This window comes from Adiantum capillus-veneris, chromosome 14 (assembly GCF_014529385.1).
Source record: "Adiantum capillus-veneris isolate H3 chromosome 14, ASM1452938v2, whole genome shotgun sequence".
In the NCBI taxonomy this organism is placed as follows: domain Eukaryota; kingdom Viridiplantae; phylum Streptophyta; class Polypodiopsida; order Polypodiales; family Pteridaceae; genus Adiantum; species Adiantum capillus-veneris.
Genome location: NC_140944.1, coordinates 88,795,219 through 88,806,602, shown reverse-complemented (window position 1 = coordinate 88,806,602; position 11,384 = coordinate 88,795,219). Strand labels below are relative to the sequence as shown.

At 42.2% G+C, this 11,384-nt stretch overlaps 1 protein-coding gene across 1 annotated transcript; it reads right to left on the bottom strand.

Moving 5' to 3' along the window:
• Positions 1 to 5,876: 5,876 nt before the first annotated feature.
• On the bottom strand, positions 5,877 to 10,931 carry LOC147442731 (uncharacterized). Its single transcript, XM_086529417.1, has 5 exons — positions 10,886 to 10,931; positions 8,222 to 9,009; positions 7,081 to 7,251; positions 6,592 to 6,654; positions 5,877 to 5,966 (listed from the first exon to the last, which is right to left on the bottom strand). Exons 1-5 carry the CDS (start codon positions 10,929 to 10,931, stop codon positions 5,877 to 5,879), a joined length of 1,158 nt encoding a protein of 385 aa, XP_086385543.1.
• Positions 10,932 to 11,384: the final 453 nt, after the last annotated feature.

Here is an 11,384-nt window from a genome sequence, read left to right as displayed (position 1 = left end):
TGCGTTGCTAAAAGCGTTGATACGGGGACGTCACTATAAGCATAGCTATAACAGTCGCTGTCTGCATCGCTATAATTGTCTCTATATAGAGACGCCTATAGCTACGTTTGCAGGCCATCTATAGCGACGCTGCAGAGCCTTATATAGCGACGTTCATAGCGAAGCCCGAGAGGAAACTTTTTTGGTGGCAGGGCATTCACCCATCAACCATATTGAATGTTTCATTAATTGATTCAACTTTGAAAAAAAGTGCAAAGGTAGATATGGACCCAAAATAGTCACCCACAAGACAATATAACCATCAACTCCATCATCCATAGTACGTATTGTTTGCAAAATAAATATACAAAACTGACAAGCATGAATTGATGAAAGTAAATCAATGACAGTTGTACACATAGGCGGCAAAATCACTTGATTGTTAAACTTTGCAAATGTAATAGTTACAAACCATTGTCATTATTGAAAAAATATACATGGTTTTTGAAATGACGTATAAAAGTCGTCTCATGATACATAAGCTATGACAAAAAGAAACTACTGATATCTAGCTACGGCTAATCAGACGTCGTCTAACCAGACGTCTCATCGCATCCAAGCAGCTTATCTGTCAGATTTTGCAAAAAAAAAACAATAAGACAGCTTTTTGTAAGTATAAACAAAACATATAGCGACGTTTATAAAACAATACAACAAATAGAAAAGAGTAAACCCTAATACTAACCATGCCTCCGCCAGAACTCAGAATGTCCATCAGGGCATTTAAGCCCTTCCTGCCTGCATACTCGCACTCGTACGGTGTGCGATCACGTCCTGTCATCGACCACTGTCAAAACATACAAAGAATCCATTCTGTTAGAATTTAAAAACCCATAAACCTTAAAATATCAAACATAGAGAGAAATAAAAAAACACTTACAAAATCGGCCTCAAATGATGCCCACCCGCCGCTCCCCAAGTGGTGCGAGCTCCCTGCGTCTACTCGCGCTCCGGCTGCCTCCTTTAGTTGCTTCCACTTGTCGCGATTCTTGCACGCTGCTTTCTTCGCATTCTTCCAATCTTCTTTGCCCAACCAATCTGGTCTGTTGCACCCATGCTTGATTGCTTTTTGCACTTTGGAACGCTTGTGCTTGCAGTATTCGCGCATTTGAACCTTCATCACATCTTCATTGAAGCGCTCATCCCGTGTTGGAACGGGAAACTCGTCATGAAGAATGGTGATGACTCTGTCTTTTAAATCATCCGGTATTTCACTCCAGGTGTTTAGTATGTAGTGTCTAAACACCTGAGAGAAAGACCACGCATGCGCGAAATCACCTTCTTGCCTTCATCATCCAAGATGATGCCGCCGCTGAAGTCGACAGAGTAAGGCAAGCCCTTTCGCCGTTGACACGTGAACCTGGGTGTCCCGAAAGGGGTCTCTAGCAGCGTGTCGACGGGGGTACGGACGTCAGGTGTTTCCACTGGATTCTGAGCCCCAAAGCGAGGAGTGTCCACTAGAGTGACTCCTGCTGGAGTAGCTACTGGTGTGTAGCTTCCACGAACAGCACTCAACCGCGGAAAACCTGGTGTCGATGGCAATGTCGTGACTGGTGTCGGGGCGGGAAAAGAAGGGGAGGGTAAAGAGCCTCGTTGAGCATGAGGCGGTGTCGAAGCATCGACGGCGGCATCCCCACAACAACTGCCACCGCCACCACTAGAGAGTCGGTGCCTAGATGAGTGTGAAGATCGTCTCAACGACACCAAATCTTTGGAGCGTCCTGAATGCTCCAAAACAGAGGGAGATGCGGATGGAGTAGGAACGTGCGATGGTGTGCTAGAGCAATGTTGCTCCACGAACCACTGTCTCTGCTAGGGTGACAAAGAAGAAAGAAACTCCTCATCATCCATACCTGCATTAAACAAACAAACATTTAAACTTAATATTGAATGACTGGAGTAGAAAACATGGACAAGTAGAGAGATAGATAGAGAGAGAGAGAGAGAAAGAGAGGAGGAGGTGCTCGTTGTCCCTACTTGTCAGAACATACCTAGAGCATACGTACATGGAGTGGACGCAAAGACCATTAAATACAATGATGTAATGACACATATAAATAGAATGATGCAATGACGCAATGACGCGTTCTTATTCTATTCAACTTGAGTGATGGAAGAGACAAGTCGATAACTCAAAATTTTCAATCAAAAGAGAGAGAGAGAGAGAGAGAGAGAGAGAGAGAGAGAGAGAGAGAGAGAGAGAGAGAGAGAGAGAGAGAGAGAGAGAGAGAGAGAGAGAGAGAGAGAGAGAGAGAGAGAGAGAGAGAGAAAGAGAAAGAGAGAGAGAGAGAGAGAGAGAGAGAGAGAGAGAGACTGCACACAATCAAATATTGTAGTCAAAAAAATAGGTGGTGGAGTTGCATGTGGCCATGGATTTCCCAAGATGTAAGCGCAAAATCAAAAGAGAGTTATACAACATGGAAGGTACTTAGAGAGCCACAGTTTTTACAAAAATGGAGTAAAATTGTTCAAATACAATATTTATGGCTTTAAGAGATCTCTCTCTCATCCTCCCATAGCTCAACATAACTTCCTATATCTATATAGAGCTCTCCGTTTAAACAGATATCCTCAACGGCTTCTGACTGAGCATCTTCTCCGATATCCTTATTGATGACGCTGTGATTGGCACATGGTAGCCTTCATACGTCCATGCACTACGAGGGGCTACCTCTATGACGTACCATCAGTTTGATGCAAACTTTGTAGGATGAAATATCACCTGCCAGAGCTACATAACTTACATGAGAGCTTCCAAGCACATAAATTCTAAAATGGGATGTTAACTATTTACATACTTACTTTTTCACAATGCTCGGATAGTACAAAAGTGTCTCTTAGGTCAGTCCATTTCTTAGTTGAATCCACCTCAAGAAAACCAGACTCTCCTCTACGCACAGTAGCGTTTTGACCCTCCATGATTATCTTGAACCATTGCACGTCGAACAAGTCGACAAAAAATCCTCTATAATGGATCCTCAAAATCTCTTGTAGCGTGCCAAAGTAAGTGAGTTCCTCCAACACAGGATCTGTATCAGAGGACCGTCGTCAACTAGACTGTTCAAATGTTGCCATGATTCCACAATCTTGAGTAAAACGCTTTTTGTCGATCCGTTCCACCCTAAAATGGTGACCTTTACACCATGCTGCTGTGTATGACTTATACTACAACCAACAAAGATTGTGAGTGGCCATTCGAACATCTAGAAAATAACTAGTCATACATTGCAAACTTAGCAATCCAATGTATACTTGGGTGTAAACAAGGTGCTTCATCACTTCTTCCTTGTCCATATTGTGTACGAGGATACAAGGAGAGTACTCGTGGCTCCACGTCTTCAAAGAAAAATGTCAAGGGAAGTCAGGCAACAGGGTCAATGGATGATGATGCAAGGGATTGGGTGTGCTCGGTGTTGAAGTGTCCTATCATGGAGGTCCCCAATCGGTTGACAAAAGATAAAACATGGCATCCCATTATCAATTTTCCACTTACAAATGTACACTTTTGCACTTTGCATGCCTTTATGTGTATATTTGATCGCTTGTTAAAGCTTCACATAGAGTACGTTTTCACAATGAAACCACTTTCTAGATCCGTGGAAGCCATTGGAATAGTTGAAACAATTCTAAATTCGATTGGATGTCATGGTGGCAATGTTTCTATCATCGGTGAGGTGGATAATATGCATGAAGTGCCACAAAAAGTATCTATGAATTGTGTCAAAGCACGTAGGTTTTTCAAGAAACCAGAGATGCCAAAGGAGAGGGGTGAAGAGGATGCTCCATGGGAGCTATGGAAAGCGCTTTGCAAGTGTACGACCGATCAAGATTCAAATCCCGTGCTTGTAAATCTGAGTAGGCAAGTGTGGCACCACTTGGAATTAGTGCTTGAAATCATGTGGAAACCCCAAACCACGAGCGAGCAACAAAATTTGTTGAAAGATCACATTTTGAATTTCACTAAAGCATTTGTGCAAGCGTGGGGAGAGAACAATATCACACACTACATGGTAAGTTACTTTGTTCAGTTCAAATTTTGATGCTATACATCAATATTTATTTGATCTAAGGATTTTTTCTTGGTGCAACATATTTTGTATGCGCATGAAGCATTCTTTATGTCAAAATATGGTTCATTAGACATGTGGAGCACTCAAGGAATGGAAAAATCATATTATCGAGCCAAAGGCGTTACTTTAAAAATACACGTCACAGTGGTGGAACTACGAGATCCAACTACATGAAGGAGATGTTTGATTGGTTCTTTCGTTGTTCTTTGGGGAGATGTCATGCCATAGAGCGAGCGCGAAATTCAAGTCTTGCCAAGGAGGTTAGGAGACAATCTCGACTTACTGTTGAAGAGAAATTGAGAAACTCCACCAGACCCCTTAATCATGCTAGGTGGCGTGAAAATCGCCATAGAGTGGGCAAACGTTGGTTACCCAACATGTAAAACAAATGATGCTATGCAATGTAATGTTTATGTTTGTAGATGTCTTTGTTGAGTTGCATATAATACTTCTCCATTTATCTATTTTCTATTTTTTATATTTTGATGATATTAAGAGTTTTTTTAAGTGGCTTGGTCAAGTGTGAAGAGACCTTTTTTTAAAAAAATAGAGGGCTTTTAGTAAAGAAGGAGTCTCATTTTCAATCTTGCCCCTTCTTACACCATGGCACGCACAAAGCAAACAACAAGAAAAGATCAACCTTTTTTTGCTCACCCTCACTCAACCGTCCAAGGTGCTCGAAAACCACCTTGGATACACGAACAAGAGCTCATAGAAGAGATGGAGAGAGAATGGTCAGGTGAAGAGCAACAAGATGGACAACCTTCACGCAAGAAGAAACGGGTAGTGACATCAGACACAGAAACCAAAACGGACAATGAAGCACAAAGCCCACCATGGAGCACACAGGAGATCCCAAGCAATCATCGAGTTCCGGCCGAGAAGACATTGCCACGTGCCTTCGGCGCTTTGTCGTAAGATCAGCCTAGAGGTGATCATGGGTTACTTAATGAAGAGGATTTTTAGGATGTAGCAGACGAGCCAGTTGGAGCGCAGGGTGGAGTTGAAGAGCCAGTCGGAGCACATGGTGGCCTTGAAGATGCGCAAGCTCCCCCTCGCAAGCCCTCTCGTAAAAAGAAAACGTTTTTCACGGTTCGCCCTCGCAAGGCCCATGTCCGAGATCCTACGATCCCTCAACAACGGGCTCCTGCTGTGAAGTGACACATTCCAAAGGCATTGCAAGAGATTCGTCACTATCAAAAAACTTCAGACCTTCTCATACGCAAGGCACCATTCGCACGTTTGGTAAAAGAGATCATGCAAAGTTATTGAATGGAGTTTCGAGTTCAAGGTATCGCCGTAGAAGCTCTGCAAGAAGCAGCAGAATATCATCTAATTTCTATTTTTGAAGACACCAACTTGTGTGTTGTTCATGCAAACGGGTGACAATAATGCCCAAAGATTTAGCTCTTGCGCAAAGATTTAGCTCTTGCCCAAAGATTTAGCTCTTGCGCGTCGAATCAGAGGACAAAGAGATTGAATTTGACTTTTAGGCAATTTTGCCAATGTAAAGATATCTTTTTGAAATATAACGAGTCGTGACTTTTTCAAATATAACGAGTCGTGTACATTTGTTTTAAGTGATAAGTAAAGCTAACTAGAGAGAGGAAAAGAGAGAGAGAGAGAGAGAGAGAGAGAGAGAGAGAGAGAGAGAGAGAGAGAGAGAGATGTGGATAAAAGAACTGTCAACCAAGTTTGGTTGATTGAATAACCAAAATAACATTGTAGTCTTATAATTTTGGTATAAATAAGCTTTAATTAGGCTGTCTAGAGGCCTACCGGAGAGGCGCGCGAGAATTCAGAAGTAAATGTTACATCTGACTTCTCGCGCGCCTCTGCGGCAGGCTTGTAGACAGCCTAATTAAAGCTTATTTATACCAAAATTATAAGAATACAATGTTATTATGTTTTTATTGATGGAGATTGGACTGAAAAAAACTCTATATTTTGATTCAGAGAATTACACAAGTGTATCACAAGATAGAACCAATCAAATACTATCTATCGTACAATAAAATCAATATAGAAGTTGAAAAGTACCAGTTAAATTCAATTTCCATTCGAATTTTGAAATAACAAAGTACAAAGATGTGATATATCTCATTACATATTTGAAGGAGTTAATTACAAGATTTATGCATCTATTGACTGTTTGAGCCATCTAAGATATGGCGAGCAATGTTTTCTCGGCGCTCTTGGGCGCAAGGAAGCTGTTTGTGCAGCACATCCCAAGAAATTTGTTCCACATTGCTTAGACCTAAAGCTTGTCTTAAGGCCACGTTACAAAGCACACGACCACAAATGTGTGTCGCAAATGCAGCACTGGCCAGAGATTTGTTTACAAGATATATAACTTGGGAGGCTTGAGATATGGTTGACATGCATAGGATCCGGCTCATTGCTTTCATCATTGACACCCAAAATTTACCACAAGGAGTGTACTCCTTGTGGCTTATCGCAAAGCCGTCCTGGGGGAGCTTGCCAAGGTAATGCGCAAGAGACGACTGCCACCCAAAAGCTTGGTGCCTACCATCTCCTCCCCGACCTGCATGCTCATCCAGCTCCACAACATTCTACAAAGAAAATCGTTTATGCCTTTGCTGTCAAGAGAAATAGATGAATTGGGAGCCTTAGCGACACTCTCAAGTTCATCTATATGAACAGGCATAGGACTGCGTTTGGCTTCAAGCAATGCGCGTGTAGCTATAAACTCATCCTCTGACACAGATGAGTGTGGTGCATCTATCACCGCCACCATTGCCAACTCCACTGTATCTACCACACTCTCTCCAAGGGGAAGGAGGCTTCGATCCAAAGGATCGGAAGAGGAGTCAATGGTAGAGGACTCTACAGGGGCACAGAGGATGGACAGATACTCATCCATGCGGATGTCAAAAGTCTTTTCAAGATCATGTAAAAACAAATATTCCTCCCCATCTATCACAATTGGAGAGGGGTGTTCAAAAAAAACCTCCGGAGTTAATGTCTCCTCCGGCGCATTTGCAACGGGCTTAAAGGATGCTTCTGCACCCTCATCACCCATGGATTTGGCGGCGTCTATGACAGCTCCTAGGTAGGTTAGGGCAAGAATATTTCCCTCTTTGCTTGCATCCCAGGGCGCTGTAATGGGCTCTTTTGTGTCCTTCACGACACCCCCAAGGCGCAAATGAGGCAAACTCACCATCAGATCTTTCAGGCTCCTTCGCAAGAAGAAACACAAAAGTCGCCAAGCGACTTAGAAACTGGGTGCCGACCTTCTTCTTTTTCAAACATGAATCTTCAATGTACTGACCTGCCTCACCCGCAATTACACAAAATCGTTGAAGTCGCTGGGTGAAAGGCCAATCGCCTTTGTGTATGTAGCGAAGCAAATAGCATGGAATCCATAATTCCCCTTGTCCGACAATTGGTACAGCATACTTGTCGATGTAAATTTCAAAAAATTCTAAGATAGGCTGTTTAGGTGAATAGTTGCATTCACATAAGGCAATTGGGTGAAGAAATTATGAAGATCGTCACGATGTTGCCACTCGGTTGTTTGTAAAAACGCTTGGAAGCGTTGTAACGCCGTGGCTTTGGGAGGGGTGGAGGAGGATGCCATAATGCTAGCTCTTAAAGTAGGAATGCAAAGAGTGTTGGAGCTCAAATGAGAGTGTGAACAGGCAAAGAGTGTGAAAATGGTAGGGTTTAGGAGGCTTTATATAGCACGCCCTCCCCTCCCAAAAAAAAAATCAATAATTAAAATATTAAACAATTTTCATTAAGTAACACAAATAACAAGAAGTTATAAAAAACTTACAAACTAAATTACAATCATTTAACTCAAAAAACACATCACTACAACTTTAAGATAATGTGCATTGCCAAAATTTGATACAACCATCTGCTTGAACTTACAATTGTGATATTATAAAAAATTTAAGTACAAAATATAACTACTCTAATGATAAAATCAAATTCTCTTCCGTCGTCCACGCCTTTTCAATTTGAATCGTGCTCTCCATGCGGCTACCAATCTAGCAAAAAATAAATAAATTAGCATACCCAACTTAGAGCAGGGAATAATCAAAAAAACATAAATATAACCTAATTAAGAGAGAAAAATAATTCACCTTACGTCGTCCGATGCAAAATTTTGTATCTTCTCGATGCTCTAAACCCATTATTACTAAGTGCTCCCGCACATTGGCCAATGTCCAATGCTTGTTCACTTGGACGGTTTCAACGGCACCACTCGAAAATTTGATTGCAATATCAAATACCTCAATTGTAGCATTGGTGGATTGCAATGGAATCCATTCACCAAGCTTGCACATCCACCTTTCATAGAAGTATCGCACGTAAAGAGTGGAGCGCACCTTAATGAAATGGATAGCAATGCCGAAACTTCCAACCTGACACCGAAAGCGATCTCCGTTGTGAAGTCCTTCAAGATACCCCCACTTCTCCCCAAGGATGGCTTCCAATGTATCGTATTGTAGATCTTTGCAAACATACATAGTATTTGTATGATGGAAAAGCAAAGATCCAAAGATGCTAGCGAAGACATGACCAGGACAACACCATCCTAGCCCAACTGAACGCGAGGCTTTTCCAAATTTTAATGATGCTCTCACATAAGCTACAGTCTTGGCTTTCAAAGACATTACAATGAATGCATCTGGCTTTGGCCACTCCATGCTACGCAAGGTTGTAGCCTCCAAAGGTTGTAGCTCTCCGTGGCCTTCCTCATCTGTAGGTACAATGTACTTGTGGGTGTAGAAGAACACCCTCTCTCGTACAAGGTTTGATGAAGTTGTGTTGGAGAAGAGCATATCCCCAAGACTTGCATGCATGGCCGTAAATGTGCCTGAAAGGCACGAGAGTGGTTGCTCCTCCACAAGGCTAGAAGGAAAAACATCTACATAGAAACAAAACAGTCCGTGAGATGTAAAAAGTCCATTTTTTTGTTACCACCAAAACCATTGAAGTGCAAGGGACATACAATTACAAGGAAAATCCCTTGGGTTGGTGATCCCTCGTAGACGCATGTGTCCAAACATGAAAACATGTTGAACGATTGCCACCGTACCCTTGTCTCTTACTTGCTTGAAGCCTAGTAGTCTTCCCTTCCAATGGAGATCAACGTTTGTTCTTTCAGGACCACGATGGGGACCGATTGTGGAAGGTTGCATGTAGACCGACGCACCTTCTTGAAAAAGCTGAGGTTCCCATTGCTGCTCCTTATTCTTCGAGTTGTGGAGAACCATACTTTGAATGATGGGTTTGGGGCGTCTATTTTGACCATTGTTTGCCATGGATGCTTAAGTGGGAGCTTGAAATTGCAATGGAGAGCTTGGGGAAGGAGGAGGGAGACAAAGTTTAGAGAGAGAGTGGGAGCTTACAGTTGTAATGGAGAGCTCGAGGAAGGAGGAGGGAAACAGAGTATAGAGAGAGAGTGGGAGCTTAAAGTTGCAATGGAGAGCTTGAGGAAGGAGGAGGGAGACAGTTTAGAGCGAGAGTGGGAGCTTAAAGTTGTAATGGAGAGCTTGAAGAAGGAGGAATGTGTAAGAGTCTAGAGAGAGATTGAGAGCTTTGTGTTATGGAAAGGGGCTATGGAGGAAAGGAGTCTTGGAAAAAAGGTTCTAGAGTGAGAAAATGACTTTTTGATCATAGGGTAGGTTTGGGGGGAGTTTTGGATGGAATATTTTGATTTTTTTAAAAAAAAATTTGAAATTTTAGGGTTTTTGCAAAAACGTATCTGTGGACCCACCACTCCCCCCCTCCCTTTTTTCCCCTCCCTCTTTTACCCATCCACCTCCCTCTAGGATACAAAGCAATAAATGAGTGGACAACCCTATTATTCTCTCTACTTTCTTAGGTTCTAGACTTATATACATTGCTCTCTTCCTATTGGATGGAGCCTAATTAACCTTAATCCTATATGGACCAAAGAGAGTCCACATTTTTCCTAATGAGTAGATTACCCACATTCTTGAATATGTGCATTGGATCGAGCAAGTGATTGATCATGAGTCGGGGCCAGTATGGTAACTCATACCATAGAGATAGTCTCTTCATCCCTAGGGGCAATCCGTCATCACAGATCTCCTTCTGCTTGAACCATTCTTGTGTAGACATCCTCGATGGCTCTCTTCCCAAAAATCCGTCGTGTAACACATGATTCTCTGGAAGATACGCTTGATGACCTTTGTAGATTTTCTTCTTCAATGAGGGCGCCCTACGTGCATTCAGTCTAGTCCACATGTGACACATGCTATGTATCCGCTTGTTTGAAGCCCTCTAGGTATACACGTGATAATAGATCATCTTGAGAAAAACCAAGATTTATAGTGTCTGAGTGAGGAGTATAAATAGATCACCTGAGAATTCTATTAGTCCGGGATAATCATGCATGGTCCACATTAGAATGCCTCTAATCAAAGCATTCCGTCGACCTGTGTGTCAGCTCATATCCACCACTTCTATGCCAATCCACAATTGTTGTAGATCTTCCAATAGTGGACGAAGATACACATCCATATTCTTCACTTTATATTGCCCCGGTACAATCAAGCCTAGCCATAGGTGCCCCTTCTTGGTAGTCAACCACGGGGCAATGTTGTAGTTGACGATGACAACGAGCCATACATTGTAAGATGTTGATCTTTGACCAAATGAATTTACGCCATCCATAGCCAGGCCTAAGCACAAATTCCAAGCTTCTCTGGCAAAATCCGACCATGTTCCATCTATATGTTTCCAGGCTGCACAATCTGCAGGAATCCGTAGCACACCATCCGAAGATTTATTCTCATCATGCCATAATGCTAGGGCGGCCATGGACTTACATTCGAAGAAATGCTTGATGCGAGGAAGCAAAGGAAAATGTCGCAAAACCTTTTGCGGAATTTTTGTTCCATGGAGATCTACTCGATATCTATAGGAACCACATTTCGGACACTTCTCCATGTCTATGTATTCCCCTCTGAAAAGAATGCAGTCATTAGGACAAGTGTGGATCGAATTGTAATCCATCCCCAAGTTTTGCAAAATCTTTCTTGCTTCCTCTCGGGAATATGGCATCACATTATCAACTGGTAGTATGTGCTCTTTGAGCAATCTACACAACATAAAAATACGGTACAATTGTGTAAAAAACTATCAGATCATTATACATTTAGAATTTTATTAAAGTAAATTAATTGTAATAGATCATCTAAAAAGCACAGTGACGCTAGTGTCACTCCATCCAAACTTTGCCTGCATGTTGAGAAGAACCAAGAGGGCTGTCGA